At 43.4% G+C, this 22,269-nt stretch overlaps 2 protein-coding genes across 8 annotated transcripts in view; one reads left to right on the top strand and one right to left on the bottom strand.

The window, feature by feature from the left end:
* Rpap2 (RNA polymerase II associated protein 2) overlaps window positions 1–20,774 on the bottom strand; it is an 81,943-nt gene extending 61,169 nt beyond the window's left edge. For 3 of the 5 annotated variants that reach the window (XR_008217596.1, XM_052735681.1, XM_052735682.1), the window contains exons 1-6: window positions 20,647–20,774; window positions 19,972–20,017; window positions 16,572–16,686; window positions 15,356–15,454; window positions 15,094–15,159; window positions 11,568–11,656 (exon numbers count right to left, since the gene is read on the bottom strand). Coding sequence is in view for 4 of the 5 variants with exons in the window: in XM_052735681.1 (XP_052591641.1) it covers window positions 11,568–11,656; window positions 15,094–15,159; window positions 15,356–15,454; window positions 16,572–16,686; window positions 19,972–20,017; window positions 20,647–20,719 (488 nt within the window). In the remaining variant the exon portion in view is untranslated. The other 2 variants (XM_052735683.1, XM_052735684.1) reach the window with 2 other exon arrangements.
* A 51-nt stretch (window positions 20,775–20,825) lies between these two features.
* Window positions 20,826–22,269, top strand: part of Glmn (glomulin, FKBP associated protein) — a 38,595-nt gene continuing 37,151 nt past the window's right edge. Inside the window, exons 1-2 of one of the 3 annotated variants that reach the window (XM_052735687.1) lie at window positions 20,826–20,916; window positions 21,667–21,742. In XM_052735687.1, coding sequence (XP_052591647.1) covers window positions 21,704–21,742 — 39 coding nt within the window. In that variant the 5' untranslated portion in view covers window positions 20,826–20,916; window positions 21,667–21,703. The remainder of the gene's footprint in view (window positions 20,917–21,666; window positions 21,743–22,269) is intronic. The other 2 variants (XM_052735685.1, XM_052735686.1) reach the window with 2 other exon arrangements.

The following is a 22,269-nucleotide window of genomic DNA, read 5'->3' as shown; positions in this document are numbered from 1 at the left end:
TTTTTTCCGAGACCGGGTTTCTCTGTGTAGCTTTGGAGCCTGTCCGAGAACTTGCTCTGTAGCCCAGGCTGGCCTCGAACTCACAGAGATCCACCTGCCTCTGCCTCCTGAGTGTTGGGACTAAAGGCCTGCGTCACCACTGCCCAGATATGTTGCAATTCTTATCCTATCAACCTAACTTCTGAGACAGCAATTATGGTGTACTATGACCTTTCTTTTTTTTTTTTAATATATCTTAGCACATATCGCTGGTTGGCCTTGAACTCATAAAAGTCCAAAGCTGGGATTAAAGGTGCCACCATACTGGGCATGAATGTTTGTGCACCGTGTGTGTGCAGTGCCTGGAGATGGCAGAAGTAGGCGTCAGAAAAGGCAGAGTTGGAGTTACAGACAGTGAGCTGCCATGTAGCCACTGGGAACCAAACCTCTGCGAGAGCAGCAAAACGGTATTCACCACTGAGCCACCTCTAAGCCCTTGTACAAATCAAGTAAGTTACACCTAATTCCATGAACAATTTGGTTATACACTGTCAGAAATCACATTTGACCATCATGAGTATTGAAAAGGGAAGAGCTCTTCAAAGGGCTGATACAGGGCTGGGGAGGGAGCTCAGCTGGCAGAGCCTGCCTAGCATACTCAAAGCCCTGGGTTCAATCCCCAGGTGTGGCGGTGCATGCCACAAAGCCAACACTCAGGAGATGGAGGCAGGAAGATCAGAAGTTGTAGAGTAGCAGTTTCCTCTGAGGTAGAAACATTCCACCTGGAGGGAAGCTCCTTAAATCAGATCGCAAACAGCTCACAACAGCTGTGAAGTAAGCTCCAGGTTCCCAGCTTTTGTGAGCGGCCACCTACACTGGGGTGGGCTTTGGTGATGTAGCTATCTTTAAGTTATTTCTGCTCCTGTAAGTAACCCTTCACCCATATTCCTATAAGGAACCCCTCAAAAGTCATGGTTCACAATGTTGGACTTGTGACATTTGGATTTTGGTCTGTCATGGGCTCCCTATCTTGGGGTGAGATGTATGTACTGTGTCTCCCCAGAATGTTTTGTCACACAACAGAAGTTCAAGGTCATCTTCGGCTACCCAGCGAGTTCAAGGCCAGTTTCAAAGAAAAAATAAGGCAAATACAAAGGAGGACAAACATGACAGTCAGTAAATCCATGAGGACAGAAAAGAACCTACAGAATCCCTGAAGCGACTAAAAAGATGCCGTCTTTTTTAAAGAAGTTTTGTAGCTCAAGAGACTGAACCTAGGGCTTCATGCACACTGGGCAAGTGCCCACTCCTGAGTTCCTCAACTTAATAAAATCTAGTGCCTTTTAAACACCAAATAAACAGGTGATGCCAAAGGACATATAAAGGCCTAGGAGCACACTACAGAGACATTAAGGTACCAAATACAACCTTATTTAAAGGCCTAAACAAAACCATTAAAAAATAATAAGGCCAACAACAGCACCAACAACCCCCACTAAAAAACCCAGCTCAATGAACTTCAATGAATTCAAGCTAAATGTACAGATGAAACTGGAACTTAATTGAATTTTGACATTTCAAGGTTGCCAATTTAAAAGTGCTTCCCTCTGCAGTGCTCACAGCACTGATGAGCTACAACCACGAGGTAAGTGCGCACCCTCGGCTCAGTGCAGACACAGGACGCACTCCGGGGTGCCTCACAGTCCTGTTATGGGGTCACTGCTGAGTATGGCAGGCCTTCCCATCACCCCGAGTTCTTCACGTGAGAAGGCACACGGGATGAAGCTGGCTTCTGCCATTCCCGGCACCACCTGCAGCTGAGCGATTCCTAAGACCAAAACTTAGGAATCAGCGAGTCTTTTGGAGGTGATTTTCCCTTCTGTCCCTCAGCCAATCGAAGCAGGTTATTCCCCAGCATCCCAGTCCCCCTGCCTTCTGCTCACTGAAATCAAGTCACAGCTGCCGCATTACTTTAACGTTGTTCGAGAAAATAAGTGGCCCTCCTTGTGTGGTAAATAACCACCACTGCACTGGTTACAACTCCTCAGCCATGGACTGTTTCCACACTTCTCCTACTTTTCTGATCATGCCCTCATCCATCCCCATGTATCCTGGATAGTTTTCCGTCAGCCTGACACAGCTAGAGTCACCTGAGAGAAGGGAAACTCAACTGAGAAAACGCCTCCTAAGATCCAGCTGTAAGGCATTTTCTTAATTAGTGGCTGATGTGGGGAGGGCCCAGTCCATTGTAGGTGAAGCTACCCCTGGGCTGGTGGTCCTGGGTTCTATAAGAAAGCAGGCTGAAAAAGCCACGGGGAACAAGTACCACCTCTGTATCAGCTCCTGCCTCCACGCTCCCGCTAGTTTGAGTTCCTGCCTTGACTTCCCCCAATGTAATGTGACAGTGCTATATGAAAGCCACATAAACAAATAAACCCTCTGCCCCACTGTAGCTGGAATGTAATGTGACTAGTGCTATGTAAGCCACATAAACAAATACACCCTCTGCTCCACTGTAGTTGGAATTTTCTGTGGGCCGCCAACCAGCTCCCAAATAAAGACAAAGAGACTTATTAATTATGAATGCTTGGCCTTAGCTTTGGCTTGTCCCACTAGCTCTTTTAACTTAATTCAACCTGTTTCTATTCATCTACATTTTCCCTTTAGGCTTTTTTTTTTTTTTTTTTTTTTTTTTTTTTACCTTTCTTTCATTCTGTATGTCCTACTTTCCTGCTTCCTCCATGTCTGTCTGTCTGGCCCCTGATGTCTCTTTTTCTTCCCCCCCTACTTACGCTCCCTGCTCAGAAGACCTGCCTATACCTCCTCCCTTACTATTGGCCATTCGGCTTTTCATTAGACCCATCAGGTGCCTTAGGCAGGCAAGTTTAAACAGCAACACACTGCGGTGGAATAATCCTTCTGTACATTCTGTGAATGTATGTTGCTATGATTGGTCTAATAAACAAGCTGACTGGCCAGCAGCCGAACAGGATAAAATTAGGCAGGAAAGCCAAACTGAGAATGATGGGCTGAAGGATGAAGAAGTCAGAGACACCAGCCAGTCGCTGAGGAAGCAGAACATGTAGAAAATGAGGTAACAAGCCATGAGCCACATGGCAAAGCACAGATAAGAAATATGAGTTAATTTAAGTGTAAGGGAAATCAAACAGGAACATTTTATATCATCAATACAATTTAAGCTAGTTTGAATTTAATTTTGTGAATTTATTTTTTCAAAGTGGGATCACACTACGTTAATTACACTGGTCTTTAAATTCAGGATTCAACTGATCTTCCAGCCTCAGCCTCTTCAGCAGCTGATACCACAGGCTCACCTTGCTGTATGTTTGATTTTTTTTTTTTTAAAGGAATAAAAGAAATCTCCGTTTCTGATAGCAGGAGGGACATTAGCAAATAGTAAGTACCAACTGTGTCAGACAGGTTCTAGTTTCTTCCATGTTGTGAAAAATGCACAACTTAGGGGAGAAAGGGCTTATTCTGGCCTATGGTTCCGGGCATCTCTGTAGGGAGGTCAGAGGCAAAGCTCCAGAGAGCTGGCGCCACTGCATCTAGTCAGGAGGCGGAGAGCAATGGGTGCATGCTGCTGTACAGCCTGCCTTCTCCATCCTCACATTCCCAAGATTCCAACCAGGGAATGGGTCCAATCAGTGGGTGGGTCCTACCACCTCTATTAAGGTAAACTAATCCCCGCCCCCTCCCTCCCCCCAGGAGATTCTAGATTCTCTTCAGTTGCTGGTTAACACTAACCAGCCACAATAGGTTTTTAAAATTGTGGTAAAGGGGCCAATAATTCAGCTTGGAGGTAGGGCCCATTTAGCAATGTTAGGCCTTGGCCTTAAACAGCAGCAGTAACTCATGAACGGACAGAATAGTCAGATGTGTAGAACATGAAGTTATCATTTAACAGACGTTTTGTTGTGCAGTTCAGTACTTTTCTATGCTGCTCAGCTATCACCACAGCTGTGGCTGTAATCTGTCACTGTTATAGACCATCTCCATGGTTCACATACTATTTCATTGTTCTTCCAACTTCCAGCTGTTTTTACGGGTAAGGAAAGGGAAGCCTTGGGAGGGTAACTAACTGACCTGAGCTCGCACAGCCAACAGTCAATCAAGATTAGAACTTAGGTCTTACTTCAAATTCTGAACTCTTTCCACCAGATGTTGCTCTAGCGTCAGGAGAAACAGTAACAACAAGCACCCCAGTCCCCATAAAACAAACAAACAAAAAATCCTGAGGAAAACTTTTGGTTCCTCCCTCTTACCTTTACAAACCTTACTGTCCTTCTGTTTTCTCTGACTTTACACAGAGACTCAGTCAACCCTGTTACTAGGAGATTCCCCACCCCCACCCCCCAAGACAGGGTTTCTCTGTGTAGCTCTGGCTGTCCTGGAACTCTCTCTGTAGACCAGGCTGGCCCCGAATGCTGAGATTATAGGCATGCACCACCACGCCCACTTTACTGGGTGATATTTTAAGTGACTTTAATACCTTTGTTGGTCCCTAACCTATAAAATGAGTAATGGTACCTGCACTATAACCAATAAGAGGTTTATTTTTTGTTACGGGTACTTTTACAGAGAATGAGACAGGATACACTGCTTTTTCTTTTCTTTCTTAGATGAAGTTAAAATTCATTTTTTGTTTTAAAATTGCTATTTCTCTTCATGCTAAGTATCTTCTTCATAATTTAGGTTGCCATGGTGATAGTTCTGGAAGCTCAATTAAAAAACATAAACCTAGTAACTACTCTACTGAAGGCATGCTTAAAAATGATTATTCATAAATGCTTTATCTTGAGAGGCCATGCTGGCACCTAGTACCCCAGGTAAGCCCTGCCTTACAGACCACCAACACTATCTCTGAGCCTGCCCAGCCTACACCCAACAGCTCCTTCTTTCCTCAGTACCATATCCCAGCCCACAACCCATATCAGAAGATGAAAAGATCTCCCATGCTCATGGACTGGTAGGATTAACATACTAAAAATGGCCATCTTACCAAAAGCAATCCACAGATCAATGCAAGCCCCATCAAAATTCCATCACAATTCTTTACAGACCATGAAAGGACAATTCTCAACTTCATATGAGAAAACAAAAAACCCAGGATAGCTGAAACAATCCTGAAGAATAAAAGAACATCCAGAAGTATCACCATCCCTGATTTCAAGCTGTACTACAGAGCTATAATAATAAAAAACACATGATATTGGCCTAAAAATAGACAGGTTGATCAATGGAATTGAACAGAAGACCCAGAAGTAGATCCACATAGCTATGGACACCTGATTTTTTGATAAAGAAGCCAGAAATACACAACTGGAAAAAAGAGGCATCTTCAACAAATGGTGCTGGTCTAACTAGATGTTGGCACGTAGAAGAATGCAAATAGATCCAATAGATCCATAGCTATCACCCTGCACAAAACTCAAGTCCAAGTGGATCAAAGACCTCGACATAAAACCAGTTACACTGAAGCTGATGGAAGAGAAAGTGGGAAGTAGTCTTGAATGCATTTGCACAGGAGGCACCTTCCTGACCAGAACACCAATAGCATGAGCACGAGCTTCTGTAAGGCAAAAGATACCATCAATAGGACAAAGCAGCAGCCTACAAAATGGGAAAAAGTTTTCACCAACCCCACATCTGACAGAGGGCTAATATCCAAAATATATAAAGAACTCAAGAAACTAGACATCAACAATCCAAATAATCCAATTAAAAATGGGTATGTACCTAAACAGAGAATTCTCAACAGAGAAATCTCAAATGGCTGAGAAACACTTAAAGAAATGTTCAACATCCTTAGCCATCAGGGAAATGCAAATCAAAATGACTTTAAGATTCCATCTTATACCTGTCAGAATGGCTAAGATAAAAAACACAAGTGATAGCTCATGCTAGTGGGGATGTGGAGCAAGGGGAACACTCCTCCATTGCTGGTGGGAGTGCAAACTTGTGCAGCCACTGTGGAAATCAATATGACAGTTCCTCAGAAAACTGTCAAGACCCAGCTTTACCACTCTTGGGGCATGTGCCCAAAGGACTCTCCATCCTACCACATGCTCACTTGCTCAATCATGTTCACTGTAGCTTTATTCATAATAGTCAGAAACTGGAAATAACCTAAATGTTCCTCAACTGAAGAACAGATAAAGACGATGTGGTATATTTATACAATAGAGTATTACTCAGCTGTTAAAAACAATGACATGAAATTTGCAGGCAAATGGGTGGAGCTAGAAAAAAATCATCCTAGACCCAGAAAGACAAACATGGTATGTACTCACTTTTAAGTGGACATTAGCTATTAAGTAAAGGATAACCATGCTACAATCTACACACCCAAAGAACCTAAGTAACAAGGAGGGCTCAAGAGGGGACACAGATCTATCTCTCTTGGAAGGGAATAAATTTTGCAGGTGGATTGAGGGTAGGTGGGGACTGGAACAGGAGGGATCAGGTAAGGGGAGGGTGGTGTGAGAGTCCTGAGAGAGACGACTGAAATTGGGGGCACTGGAGGGTGGTGATACAGAAAACCAGTGCAGTGGAAACTCCCTGGAATCTATGAGAGTGACCCTAGTGAAGTCTCCTAGTAATGGAGGGTACGGAGCCTAAACTGGCCATCTTCTGTAACCAGGCAAGGCTTCCAGCAGTGAGACTGGGACACCAAACCAGCCACAAAACCTGTACTGCCTACAAGATGTGCTGGGGTAATGGTGGCACAGAACTTGTGGGAGTGGCCAACCAATAACTGGTACTGGTCCAATTTGAGATTCACGCCATGAGAGGGAGCCCACACCTCACACTGCCTGGAGGGCCTGGAACCAGAACCTAGACAGCCCAGAGACTCAGGATAGAAACAAATACAGCCGGCAATAAATAAATAAATAAATAAATAAATAAATAAATAAATAAATAAATAAATAAATAAATAAATAAATAGAGTCAATAAAATAATTCCTACTAATATTCTGCTATACTCACTACACTCATAGATGCCCTAGTCCAGTTGTCGTCAGTGAGGCACCATCCAGCAACCAATGGGAACAGATGCAGAGACCCATAGCCACATACTAGGCAGAGCCAGGGAAACCCTGCAGAAGAGGGGGAGAAAAGACTGTAGGAGCCAGAGGGGCTGAGAACCCCAGGAGAACATGGCCCACAGAATCAACTAAGCAGGGCTCATAGGGGATCACAGAGACTAAGTGACAATCACAGACCCTGTATGGGTCTGAGCTAGGTTCTCTGCATATGATACGGTTGTGTAGCTTGATGTTTTTGTGGGACTCCTAAAAGTAGGAGTGTGTGTGGGATTACAGGTGTATGCCATTGCACCTGGCTCTAAACCAGTGGTTCTCCACCTTCCTAAGGCTGCGACCCTTTAATACAGTTCCTCATGTTGTGGTGACCCCACAACCATAAAATGATTTTCATTGCTACTTGATAACTGCAATTTTTCCACTGTTATAAATCATAATGTAAATATCTGGTATGCAGGATATCTGACACGTGACCCCTACAAAAGGGCCGTTTTACCCCCACATATAGATATCTGTATGTGTGTGTATATCACTTGAAAAGTGTCTATTACATATGAATCAACACAACTGGCAGCCTACAGTACTCCTTGTGGTAGAACTCAAGCCTCCTCAGACAGTGAAATCTTTTCAGACACTGTGTATTCTGCTCACTGAGCACAGAGGTAGCTGCTCAGGAAGAGGTTATAAAAGTTGCTCTGCAGAGGTTTTTGGCTTCCGCCCGAGATTATGCATGTTTACTGCTGAGAAGTGGCATGTGAAAATCCCCAGCTCTAGGCCACATGATGCGTTTAGCTCTGTCAGCATTAACCATTCACTCAAATTTGATATTTAAAAACAAAATTTCCTTTCTGTCATTTGTCCCTCCTTTTTAGATTTTAACTCATAATTCTAGAAACCCCAGTCTCCCAAGCTCTGCCAGACTCCACTTGCATAAAATGACACAGGATTTAGAAACGCAAGTACAGACTATCTAGGAAGCACACTGTTCTGGCATCAGAACTGTCTGTGGTCTGTTTCTGGGCACCAGCTGTATATTATGGCGAGCAATTTCTAAGTCACACTGTGAGGCACACCCGGCATTATGAACCACACAGCACTAACTCGTGTTTTGTCCATGAGAAGCACTGGTCCCCAGGATTTAAGGATGTATTTTAACTTCAGATATTTTTTCACTCTAAGTAATGACTTCCTAACTCTAATACATTGATCAGAGAAGTAGTAAACTTGGGCACAAAGTTAGGGGTTTATATAATAAGTAAATGTATCCTAGTATTCATAGTAACGAATGAGAGCTCAAACTGGGTCAGATTTATTGTTCTGTTTCCCATTGTTATTTAAGACGATGATTCGCCAGGGTTTAAACACATTATAAAACAGCCCTGGCTTTTCTTCTCATTTAAACTTTGACCCAGTCTCCTATCACCTTCATCTTTATAAACAAAAGCATTCTGATTCGTCTAAACTAAATCAGACAGTCTGTAACAAGGCAGCTCAAGTCTGTCTGGTTTCATTCTCATCAAACATCAGAATGGGACGAATACAAATGCAAACTTCTACTTTCACAAGTGAGGAACCGTGGTCTAGTGCTGAAATACGGTTTTATGATAGTAAAACGACTAAAAACTCAAGCTAGAGTGACCAAAACAGTGCTCTTCAAACTGCAGGTGTCAAACACGACTGTAATCAGCACATCATAAAAGTGGTAGAAAGTAACTAGACATTTAATGACTGTTTTTAAAGCTATATGCATATATTAGACGATAATGTAAGATGTATTAGTTAAAAAGTTTATAATTAGTTGCATGAGATACTAATTACTCGAATGGATTTAAAATTTGTATTTTAAGTTGGCTATTAAATCACTATAGTTAAATTTATGTTTATTATTTAAAATAAAAATCTCTGCATTAAACACTAAGGACTGCTATTCTAAAAGGCAACACATTAAAAAAATTCTCAGTGACAACAGTGACCTCTAGTGGATTCATTAAATTACGACACAGCCACAAGCCCAAGGGTTTAGAGATTAAACTCACAATGATGTGTCTAGAGAAGATAGGACATAGCTGTAACACCAACAAGCGTCAGACACAATAGAGGCTCTGGTTAGACCCGAGGCAACTGGAGGGTTTATGTTTAGACTCACCCTTCACTAATGTCCGTCAATCACACTGCTGAGTACAGTGAGTAGAATCATGGCCTCATTCAGTCTGTCATTTAGCTTATGGAATAGGCTCGATTTTTGAAAGGTTGCTTAACAAAGAAACTGGATTGACTCTATGGCTCTTTTAAGCTTTTGAGATTCTTTTTCAATTATCTTGTAGACCAACACCAGATCAAGGTCTGCTCAAAAGACCATGTGTACTGGGTTTATTCGTTGAGCTCGGTTAGCATGTGAACCGCCTCAGGCTCAACTCCCAGCAGGGTGGAAAGACACCTGACACCCCTCAGTACCTGAGAATGACCAAACTCTACCTGGCTCTTCTTCCTCTTGTGATCTGTTTTTCATGGATAAACAGTAGTGCCCTCTAATCCATGACGCCTAAAATCATGACCTTACACACACTGTATTCTCTTCCTGTGTGGCTAGTAAATGACTGACAGGTGAGCACGTGCACAGTGTGCTTACCCTGGGAAAAGGGATGATTCATGCCCTGGGCAAGGAGGACCAACATGGTGTGAGATTTTTATTGTGCTATTCAGAATGGTTTACAATTTAAAACTTATGAATTATTTCTGGAATCGTCCATCTAATATTTTCAGATTATAATTAATGTTGGTAACTGGAAAAATGGAAAGTGAAACAATGGCCAAGAGTCACTGTAGTTAGCCAACGTCCAATCCCCAACCTACTCTCGAGTTTTTCTTTTGTTTACAGCTTGTCATTAAGTAATGTCACAAAATTTATATTACAAATCAGTGAAGTTATTAAATACTGTTTCACTCACGAATTTACTCTGTCATCTCAATGACCACTAAATCCAAAGGTTGACATTCACGGTGCACAGGAGTATGCATGTGCGTGTATGTGTCTATACGCTGTAAATCAAGGTCTAGATTAGGGGAATAAAAGGCTATTTTCGCCTTTTCCCTTCACTAAAATGTAAGAAAGGTTATATAAACACGCTGAATCTTAATAACCACAAACATAAAGAAACATAGATTAAGGCTTCAAGTTATGAGGAAAAGTAGACAAAGATCAGCTAAGAGCTAGTCACTGTGTCTGAGGAAAATGTGTTTGGTGAATGCCTCCCCTTCCCCTCTTCCTTCCTTCCGCCTCTTTCTTTGAGACAGTGTCTCATGTAGACCAGGCTGGCCTGGGGCTGACTATGTAGACAAGGATGGCCTGGAGCTTGGGATCATCCTGCCTCCTCTGGTGAGTTTGGGGATTCCTGGCATGTACAATCAGGTCCAGTTTGGTAAATGGCTTTGAAGTAGATATAAGGATGCTACAAAGGGCTGAATTTAACAAGCAGAGAAGACATCTTTGGAAATAAAAGACAAAGATAAGGTAAGCTAACTGGTGTTCATCAGCGGGAGTGCACTGTGCTGGTGTTGGCCATCTCAGGGATAGCGGTTCTGGAGAGGGAAGGTAAGAACAGCAGTGTCAAGATGAGGCACGTGGGCGTCCCGCTGACCTTGGACAATGCTCAGTTTAAGGTCATGGCAGGTAGGCTTTGCACAGGAAGGATTACAGAGGAACGTGCCATCAAGGGTCTGTCACTGCTAACAACGAGCTGGTGGGATTTAGAGTGGTCTCCTATCACCTTCTTATGGGCGGAATTTAAGGTTTTGCCTGTTTGTCTTACAGCAATGTTCTTGCATCAATTGCATCTCTTTACACCTCAGTCATTACTCAATTAGCATCTGTCTTCACTGACCACAAACAACGGAACTTATGCCAGCATCTCTTCAAACACTCGTCATCCAGGATGATACTAATGTCACTAGGCCTTTGTCTGCGTTTCTATACAGTTTAGTTGGATAACGAGGACAGTTGTTGCTTTTATGAATATATTTCTTTAAATCTGAGTCAGTAAAACACTGCAAGTGTTTAATTATTTCCCGAAGAAAAGCCCTGTAATGACCAAACTTTTTAGCAAAAAGGTCCTTCTTTACTGGCTTTCTTTAAACTCAGGATACTGCAGTTACTGTAATAAACTCAGTTATCTTAGCAGCAAAGCAAGTTTAGCCAGATTCCCAAGAGCCAGGCTCTTCTGAAAAAAGTTACAGTTTAAATTCAGGATTGTTACAGTAACAAGATTCACGGACACCCTGGGCAAAGCAAGGGCCAGAATGCAAGTTCCAGTTTCGTGATAAAAATTACAACATTAGAGAAAGACATCTGCATGTAAGATTTTCCTTTTAAAAATCTTTAATAACTGTGCTTAAGATGTAGCGTTCTCCACAGCTAAGCTGTGTAAATGGTGACACTCTGCAAAGAACAAAGCCTGCTCCCAGCTGGGTTCAAGCAGGAAGGCTACTTGACCACTAGAGCAAACAAGACAAAGATTTAATTACCTCTCGTCCTCTCGAACCCATACTGGAGTTTTGGGAATTTGTGTTTCAAAAAATTTAGATGCTCTGTAACAAAAGTTGCTGCAGAAAGACTGAAAAAGAACATTTAAAATTAGTTTATTATTTTTCTACTTTGAAACATAGCCTACACAGAGAACATGAATGTACAGATGAAAGAATAAAACAAAATGCCAAAGGCTTTTACCACACAAGGTTGAGAGTAAAGGACAGCAACTTGGATGGCTTCTATGTGCCCTGGCCAACTACATCGCCTTCCATATTCCCCAGGGGTAAACAGCATCAGATACACTCTGTTCACCACTCCTTCTGGTCATCTCCTACCCTCTTATCCCCGTACAACACCTACCCACTTACCTACCCTACGTAACACCTACACACTGCACAGCCCTCATCTGCTTATCCCTGTAAAACATGCAGCTCTGCCATTGTTGAACTCGACCTAAGTGGGGTACGGCTCTGTGTTCATGTCTTATTTCTTTTCTTCAAAACCACATTCTTAAGATTCACCCAGGTTCTCATGCATTTTATCCTTTACCATTTTACCCTCACACCATTACATCCTAGGGCTGGGAGCACAACAGAGGCAGCACTTGCCTGGCCCTGCAAGGTCCTGGGGCCCATCCCTTTACCACAGAAAGTGAACGTGTTCCATGATGTATCTGTACGTTACTCTTTACTTGTGTACAATTGAACTGTTCGTGACCTTTTGCTATTACCTAGATGTTATAAACTTTAATTTCTTTGTTCTGAGATGGGGGTCTCACTATCTATCCCAGGCTGATGCAGAACTGTGAGGATCAGGGTGCCTATGCATTTGCGGCACTCCCACCCTCGCGACCTCCTGAATGCTGGGAGGGTGAGCCACCACAGCACCTTAATGAAAAACATTTTTAAAGACTATATTTAGTACTTTTACTTTTTAATTATGTAAATTAGTAAATGTGTACGTGTGTATGTAAGTGTATGCACACAGGCCATAACATGCATGCAGAGGTTAGGACAACTTGTGGAAATCAATGCTGTCTCTTCCAATCGGTAGTGAGCACTCTTACTACGTCATCTCACTGGCCCTTTTGGTTTGAGACAGGGCTTCATACAGTGTGAGCGAACTTCAAATTTTCTATGTAGTCGAGGGTGCTTTTGAACTTCTGACTCTCCTACCTCTGCCTTTTGAGCCCTAGAATCACAGACATATACCTGGCTGACTAATTTTCTCATTTGGTGTGGTGTATGTGTGTATACACAGACATGAGTGGTATATATGTGCCTCTGTGCGTGTGCGTGGGTCTGCGTGTGCACACAGGCGTGCCCTCATCTGTGCAGGCTAGAGGCTGACAGTGGCCATGTTCCTCAATCACTTTCATCTTATGTTTTGCGACAGGGTCTCTCACTGATTTTGAGCTTGGTGCTTTTGGCTCCGCTGGCTGGCTAGGGACCCACTGGATCTGCCTGTCTCCAACCCCCAGTGCTGGGGTTTGAACACATGGCACTTAAACCCGAGCCATCTTCCTGGTCCACTTTTTTTTTTTTTTTTTTTTTTAGGTTTTTTGAGACAGGGTTTCTCTGTGCAGCTTTGCGCCTTTCCTGGATCTTGCTCATCTAGACCAGGCTGGCCTTGAACTCACAAAGATCCGCCTGCCTCTGCCTCCCAAGTGCTGGGATTAAAGGCGTGCGCCACCACCGCCTGGCTCCTGGTCCACTTTTTAAAATACACACACCATTTGCTACCTTAGGCCTTCTTCCGTTTGTCTGAGACGGTGTTTTGCAGTGCAGCCCAGACGGCTTCCTCAATTGTCTGGCCTTGGCCTCCTGGGTGCGAGGACTGTAGACAATACCACCTGCTCTGTTACTTGTCACCACTTTTCAGTGCACAGCTCAGTGACATTAAGTTCACACTGTGTACAACTCTCCTCAGTATTTGTCTTTGGAATTCCTCTCGGCATACAAGACTGAAATTCTATATCCATGAAACAATAACTTCTTATTCCTACCTTCTTTGACAAGCACCATTCTGCTATAAATACAATAACTTTAGGAACTTGGATAAATAGTTTATACCATATTTGTCCTTTTGTGTTGGTTTATTTCACTTAATAACGTCTTCATAGTTCCTATGTCACTTTTTGAAGTTTTTAAAAATCATAATATTATTCCACTATATGCCTATACTCTATTTTATAGCTATGAATACTTTTATACATATACCCTGGTACACATGGCCCAGGAATTTCTTCAAGGCATATAACAAAGAATAAAAAGGCTCGGTCACAAAGAATGTGAGACGTTTCTGGGCTTGTAGCTTTACTCAGCATTAGCGAGCCTCTCTAACATGTAAGAGGTCTGAGCTCCAGCCTTCCCCACTCTGTGAGGCAAAACTGAGATTCCAAAACAGGCTCTCAGAACGGCTGTGATATCAGTCATTCCACCAGTGCCTTCTGAGTTGCACACCCACCTCACTGTGTGTCGACTGGCCTTTTCTCTATGAGAGAAAATGAGCGTGTTTTCACACCTTCACGAACCATTTACATCCAGTGCATAAAAATTTCCATTAGTTTGCCTTCCTTTTTCTTAGACTACGTGTTCTGGCCATGAATTTGCAAGAAATATAACTTCACACTTTCTACTTGTTTACTCTCTTTTTTTTTCTTTTGGTTTTCAAGACAGGGTTTCTCTGTGTAGTCTTGGCTGTCCTGGAACTCACTTTGTAGACCAGGCTGGCTCGAACTCACAGAGATCCGCCTGCCTCTGCCTCCCGAGTGCTGGGATGAAAGGGATGCGCCACCACACCTGGCTTTGTTTTCTCATTTTTTAATGAACAAAAGTTCTAAATTTTAAGAAGGAAAGTTTGTCAGCTTTTCATACTTTTCTAATTTTCTGTCCAAGTTTATATTCTCCCAGACAGTCTTGAGAGAGGTCTGCCTTCTATGTACAGGTCTATCCACCCACTCTGTATATGGACTGGGATGAGAATCTTGAGAGAGGTCTGCCTTCTATGTACAGGTCTATCCACCCACTCTGTATATGGACTGGGACAAGTCAGTTCTCACGTTTGGACAACTGACTGTGCCACCTCCAGCTACTGAAAAACCCATCCTTTCTCCACTCACCTCTGATACTCCTGTCACCATATATCAAGGGTTCATATATGTGATGAATCTGCCCTGGCTCATCCTTCTTATCCTGGTTTACTTGCCTATATTTATACCAACATGTACTTCATGTTTTTAAATGTTCAAATCTTTTTGGGGGGAGGGAGTTAGCCCAGAGAAGCCTCAAACTTGCTATACAGCCGAGGATGGCTGGGTCCCTGACTCTCCTGCCTCCATCATGCCTTGCTTGAATTCCTACTAAAAGCTCAAGCAAGAAATTTTCTTAGTACCTTAATTTTAAATACAAACAATTTGTTAATGCAGTTATTTTCTAACAGAGAAATTTTAAAGTAAGATTTAAAGTTCCATTTAATGTCATTTAAAAATTAACCGCTACCTTAAACAGCTTTTGAACTTACCTTTCTTTCAGTAATATCATAGACTTTATTGGTTTTGGTAGAAATTTTATATTTCTGTTTCGGTATCTAAAGAAAAATAAAGTATAATTTACTAAAGAATTTTAAGGAACATAAGCTTTATGTCATATACAATTAAGTCATCTATAGTTAATACTTTTGGCCAATCCAAGTTATTAGTTCATGACCTCAGGCTTTACTTCCCACTCTTTCTACAACATGTTTTGTAAAAACTAATGAACACACTGAAGAGAAGAGTACTTACAACTCCTAGCTTCTTCTGACATAAAGGATAGCCACAGAGTTTGATGATGGACCGCTCATCCACAACATCGCTATAGTGAGCCGGTGTGATGAACATCCCCTGGAGTGAAATGAAAGGGCGTTTCCCAGCAGATTAGTGGAACTGACTTCACAAGTGAAGTCAGAATTAGAGGAGCACATGAAGGAAAAGTATTTCAATAAGTGTCGGACATACAGTAACACTTAAAAAGGAAAGTTATTTTAAAAATTTCTGGGCCGGACGGTGGTGGCACTTGCCTTTAATCCCAGCACTCGGGAGGCAGAGCCAGGCAGATCTCTGTGAGTTCAAGGCTAGCCTGGTCTACAGAGTGAGATCCAGGACAGGCACCAAAACTACACAGAGAAACCCTGTCTCGGAAAAAAAAAAATCTGGGCTGACAAGATAGCTCTGAGGGTAAAGGTCTCTGCTGCCACACATGACAACCTGAGCTTCACCCCGGGACCCACAATGGCAGGACAGAACTGGATCCACTTGCATGCTGTGGTACATGTGGGTCATGGCATGTGTGCCCACCCCACTAGTAATAAAATAAAAATAAATTTAACTATACACTATATGTAACTACAGCCATCTTACTATGTATCTTATTAACTCATTTAAAGTCATTATAAAGCAAGAAATATGATAGTTAATCATTTTAAAATGCAAATTGTACATTATGTATCTAAGGACTAAAATGAAATCTAAAGATTTCGACAGTGCAAAGAAGTTTCATTTTGCATTGATTTGGGGGCTGCAGAGATGGATCAGTGGTTAGAAATGCTTACTGGTCTGCCAGCGGGCCTGAGTTTGGTTCCCAGTCACCCCTAACTGCTGGTGACTCCAGCACAGAGGAACTGATGCCATTTGGACTCCACGGGTCACTGAACGCATGTGGCATGCACGCACACATATGTACGTATACATTTGACGGTGCCGGAGAGACAGCTCAGTGGCTGGGAGCATTTGCTGCCCCTGCTGAGGTCCTGGGTTCGGGTCCTGGCACCCATGCTGGGCAGATCACAACCACCTGTGACACAGTTCTGAGGGATCTGACGGCTACTTCTAGACTCTGGGCACTGCACACTCATAGTGTACATACACACATGAAGAGATGTACAAGATACTCATATGCAAATAAATCTTCAAAGACTGAAGTGATATCTTAAATCTGGCAATCTGCCAACTTAATACATACACACTCCTTCAAGAAGTCCTCTGTGATGTTCTCTTCTAACAGCTGCTCAACGATGCGCACAGCTTTCCTCTCAAACTCCACCTTCCTTTGCACTGCGGCTTCCAGTTCTGCTCGTCTGAAATTTAATGAGCGAGTTAGACCACTGAAGACTTCTCCCACCTCCAGCACTCCATGCTCTAAAAGCCGACACTGACCTAACCTATCACTGTATGAATACAATCCATGGTTTTTAACCCTGCCACTTCTGATCCAACACCTTCCAAAGAGTAAGCAAACTATTCACTACAGTGTGTATACAGAAGCTGGCCACGAGGATTACTTCCAGGGTTAGGCACAAGGAAGCACTTCCAGACGCCTACAGAAAAGGAGGAGTCCATGTCCATAATCACAGCACTTGGGAGGTGGAGGTGGCTAGTGTGGACTACATAGGAAGAACCTGTATTTCAAAAGAGGATTTTTTTTCCTTTCAGTTTATAATTTTGTCATACATACCTGGCTTCCCCCCCTCCCCTGTGCCATGGGGCCAGGAATCAACAGATTGAAGAATAAAAAGGTAACTTGATTTCTGTTTTTCTTACAGAAATTTCTGTCAAGAGTTGAGGTTGTGACAACTCAGTTCAACACAGCAGTAACGTCTGGGGGAAAAGGCACTCACTCACCTTAATTACACACTTACTAAGTACCTATATTGATATGTGGTTGAGGAAGCTTTATCCTAGTGACCAGTGGGAGCCTGTCAGTCCTTTGTGGCCCTGCATACTTGGGCCGTAAAAGCAAGGCTACCTCAGTAAGCACCACTTCTGAAGTTCAGCCGTACAGTAGGACTGTGAGAGATGCCCAGGTCCCATGAGGGGCCATGCAAACCAGACCAGGAGAGCCCAGATGGAGTCACCGCCGTCGGGAGTGTTCTGGTGACATCGCATCTGCTGTCACCAGTGCGTACCTCTCCCTCTCACACCTGACCTGGGAACATTCTCACGTGTTCTTCCTACTTTCATTAACTTTTGAGACTTCAAACTCCAGTACTTTGCCTAGAGCAATATGCTCCGCCCCACACCCCACCTCCCACCCTTGCCCCATAACTTGGAAGTCTGGTACAGTTTTGCCAACAATTCATATCTCAGAATACATACATTAAAATGGGAATTTTGAAACTAAACACCTATTTTTTCCTACCCTTTGATCGAGATCATTTTAGTGTTATTTTGAGATACTAGGGATGGAACTCAGGGCCTTGTAGATGCTGAGCAAGCACTCTACTGCTGAGTTACAATCACTAACTCTATGAAGACACTTCTGTATCAAAGAAATATGAAAGATGTAAACACAGATTACAGTTCTTTATATTAAATATGAAAAGCTTCATGAAGAATTACTTTTCTCATTTTACACCCATCAATAAGTCATGTCAACTTGCTGGCTCAAATTATCAACCACCCTGACCTGAGTGACCCCTTGTCTTCTAACTGACAACTACCTACAGCTGCTTCCAGGGGTGCTGTCTCAGTGCTATCCCTTCCGTCACAAATGACGATAGTCAATATGGTTGTGCTGGCAGTTTTACATCAATTTGACACAAACTACAGTCACCTGAAGGAAGGAACCTCTGTAAGATTGGGCTGCAGGCAGGCCTATAGGGCATTTTCTTAATTAGTGACTGATGGGGAAGAGTCTAGCCCATTGTGGATAGGGCCACCCCCGAGGTTATGGTCCAGGGTTCTATAAGAAAGCAGGCTGAGCAAGCCATGCGAAGCAAGTCAGTAGGCAGCACCCTCCATGGCCTCTGCATCAGCTCCTGCCTCCCGGTTCCTGCACTGTTTGAGTTCCTGTCCTGACTTCCTTTGATGATGAACAATGATGTGGAAGTGTAAGCCAAATAAACCTTTCCTAACAAGTTGCTTTTGGTCATGGTGTTTCATCACAGCAATGGTACCTCTAAGACAGTGTATGGAGCAGTTCTCAAACATTTTGGTCTTGGATGCTTTTATATTCTTAAAATTAGAGCTTTTGTTCATATGGATAATATCGATCAATATTTACTATATTCAGATTAAAACAAATTTAAAATAATTTATTTCATTTGACAATATCAAGCTTGTCACGTTAACTTTTAAATGAATTCTATTAAATGAATGAACTGTTCTATATTTTTGCACATATTTTAGATGCCTGTCTTTTAGCTAGAGTGAATGTAAAGGTATTTTAAGTTAGAATTAATCAAGAGGGTCACTTGTTATCAATCACCATTTGATTATCTTATGGAATGCTTTGTCATCCTAGGTAATCTGCTCAAAATACATTTTAGCTGGAGTTGGGAGTACAGCTCGGTGGTAGAGTATTGGCCTAGGATGCTAAGTATTATGCTGCTCCACAGGGAAATACTTTCCAGCGCAGTTCTCGAATCCACCTAGCCCTAAACTAAAACTTACGTCCAATCACTTCCTTAAAGTTTGCTGTTCTGCACTTAGACAAATTCAGTTTCTCACTGTGACACGAGCAGAATTCTGCCTCCTTCCTTCCCCCTTGGAATGTCATACACCTTCCTACCTCAGGGTCTTCTTCATACATATTGTCACCCCTTGCTGAAATTCTGTCATCTCTGCTGTCTGCTTCACACCTACTATCTTAGGACTTTAGAGAAGCCTTGCCTTGAAAACCCACAGGCCATGCCCCTGCCGATCTAAATCATTAGTCCCTCCTCATATCTCAACCTTTTTCTTTATAGCACTTACTGCAATTTGTGAGGACATATTCATTTGTGCTAGTTTAACTGATATTTCTCAGTCCCAGTGAACTAACCCAAATACAGGCTATCTTGTATTTGGAAAGTATTTTAAAAGAAGAATTAGTGAATCTTAAAATGATGTCACAGATACTTTTAATCTCTTCACAGACAACTGTCCTAGAGATCTTTTGTGACATGAGAGAAGCCCCACACAGTAAAGGGTGGTTTTCACTGGTTTGTTTTTAAATCTGTACCTAATGTTACAAAGGAAACTCTGACATACACAACAATAAGCATGTACCTGAAGAGCTGGGACACACTCGATTATTCGGGAATGATGTGCCCACAGCTCTCTACAGGTGTTCACAACAGCTCCCAAAAGCCTGAGCCTCCAGTTTGCTCTTCTCAGAGCTGGAGGGTGTAACAGCTGTGAGAATTAATAGTGCTTCCTACATCTTCTCATAAATATCTTCTCCAAAAAGGGTATCCATTACTGTTTTTAACTGTTTGGGCTAGAGTACAGCTCCGTAGATGGAGAGCTTTTTCAGCATGTATGAAGCCCTAGTTTCAACTCCCAAATCCCAAGACCAAAAAATAAAACATCAAAACCAAAAAAATCTGATTCAATTAATGAGATCAAAGGAAAGTGAAATGCAGTTGTCCACGTGGTTATACCTTCTGGAAGCATCTTCTGGTTTGAGGGCACTTGTCTTTTTAGTACCTACAATTGAAGAGATAACAGTAAGTGTAAACACACTTGTGATGTAGCAGTCTTACCCAAATAACACACTGTGGACAGCTTTTCCTTTCTATCACACACTTCATTTTCAACTCCAACTTGTAAAAAGGGGTAAACAGGAAGGAAATCCCATTGTTTCTGTAAATTAACTACATTTCAGTTTTTCTTGACTAAAATCTCTCTTTGGGGACTGGCTTTTTTCATGTATCGTACCTACTTTAATCAAGTGCTTCTTTTAAAACACCCTGAACTGGGTAGCTTTAGGATAAACATTTCTCGGTCTCCCAAATGGTAGCTTGCCTAAAAAGAGGAGTCTGATACCTCAGAGACCCGGTACCAAAGCAGTCCAAAAGGAGGTCCAGGTCCAGTCCAAGGTTCAAGGCGGCTGAACACCACTGTTTCCTGGGGTCCCCAGCACAGCCCACGCAGCGGGAGATCCTGAAACACCTGAGCGAGTGTGGAATTCTCTCCCCAAGGCACCAGCACTGGGAAGCGGTCCGCCACCGGGAGTCCTCCCTCCCCGGGGGGCAGCCTCGGAAAGCACCCCGCGCGTGCGTACAACTCAAACCAGGGTCTCCGGGTCCACGCCTGGACGAGGCTCCTGTTCGTACCTGCAGCGTTCCGGTGGGCGCTGGAAGCCCGGGCACGGGGGCCCAGAGAGCGAGGAGCAGCAGGGTCAGCCATGGGAAATGCCGTCAGAAGGCGAGCGGCGGGCTTACGCAGCGGCCGCGAGGCTCCTCCCCACGCGTCGCGTCGCCCGGGCTGGGGGCGGGCCCAGGGAGGGCGGGGCGAGCGCCGGAGGGGCGGGGCCAGCCCAGGGGCGGGGCCAGGAGTGCGGCCTGCGCTGCCCGAGGTGGAGGAGAAAGCGCGCGGTCCGGCGGGTAGGTGGAGGCGCTGGGTCGGGGAGGTCCGGGCTGACCGGGGTCCGCGCAGCACGCGGCTCGCCAGCTAGGCCCCTCGAGGTGCTGGAGCCCGGACGCTCGGCCCAGCAGGAACCGGGAGGAGGGAGAAATGGCTGCCCCTCGGCTCAGCCCACAGGCAGGGTAGGGTGTGATTGTCCTATCCGCGCCTGCGGGGCAGCGATTCCAGCCCCCCGAGCCGCACGGTGTCCAGAGCACCACCGATGGCCTCGATGGCCTCGTCTTGGTGTGACTCGGTGATCTCACTGACCAGGATTGGTTACTTTGAGGGGGGCAGGTCCTGGGGAGAGCAGGGTGAAGGGCATCAGAATCTTCAACTTCTTTGGGTGACTTGTGTTGGATTTCAGTTTTTGTCAATGGGATATTTAAGACATTCCCTAATGATTATTAGAATTTTTATCTCAGGTCTATGGTTTGGATTTTTTTTTACTTTAATTTTAATTTTTATGAAAGGAATACTTTCTCCTTTTGAAAAAAGGTTCTTCTAGGAAGTTCTCTCTAGGGTTTTTTCTTTTTATTCTCTTCTCATTCTTTCAAAGTTATGCTCTTTAGGCAATACAGTAGGGGCTTTAAAATGCTTTATTAGGCTAGCACACTAACGTTCAATAATATCATTAAGCTATAAAACTTCACATTTTTTTCTAATAATTCAGAATGAAACAGTTTATGAAATGAATTTACATAATGTCACACAATTAACTGTTGTATTAGTTCATTTCAGCATCAAAACTAGGAAAAGTAATCAGGAATGGCTGTAGAGGAACTTCAGTGCGTAATAAAAAGATGTGTAAGTAATTCTCTGAAACACCTTAAAAATATGGGAAGGGCATAGATCACCTTTAATTGCTTTGTGGTCACTCATATTTACCTTATCTAATTCCTGCTTTTTTTTTTTTTTGACTTGTAAATAAACAGCATAAGATCAGGAAGGTAGACTGGATTGTGTGGTGTGGGTGTGTGTGTGTGTGTGTGTGTGTGTGTGTGTGTGTGTGTGTGAGAGAGAGAGAGAGAGAGAGAGAGAGAGAGAGAGAGAGAGAGAGAGAGAGAGAGAGAGAGACCTTTAATCCCACTACTTGGGAGGCAAAGGCAGGGGGATCTCTGTGAGTATGTAGAGGGTTGGGGTGGGGGGTGGATTGATTGCTCAGTGGTTAAGGGCAGTTATTGCTCTTGCAGAGGACCTGGGTTTATTTCTCCACACTCAGGCCCTCTTCTGGCTTCCATGGGCACCAGGCACACACCTACGTGTAGGCAAACACTCAGACATATAAAATAAAAAGAAATCCTAAATTTTTTTTGCCCCTGCCCCTGTGCACA

Source organism: Peromyscus californicus, unplaced genomic scaffold, assembly GCF_007827085.1.
Source record: "Peromyscus californicus insignis strain IS unplaced genomic scaffold, ASM782708v3 Scaffold_13__1_contigs__length_99412109, whole genome shotgun sequence".
NCBI lineage: Eukaryota > Metazoa > Chordata > Mammalia > Rodentia > Cricetidae > Peromyscus > Peromyscus californicus.
Note: the sequence above shows the minus strand (reverse complement) of the source record. Positions and strands in the feature narration are given on the sequence as shown.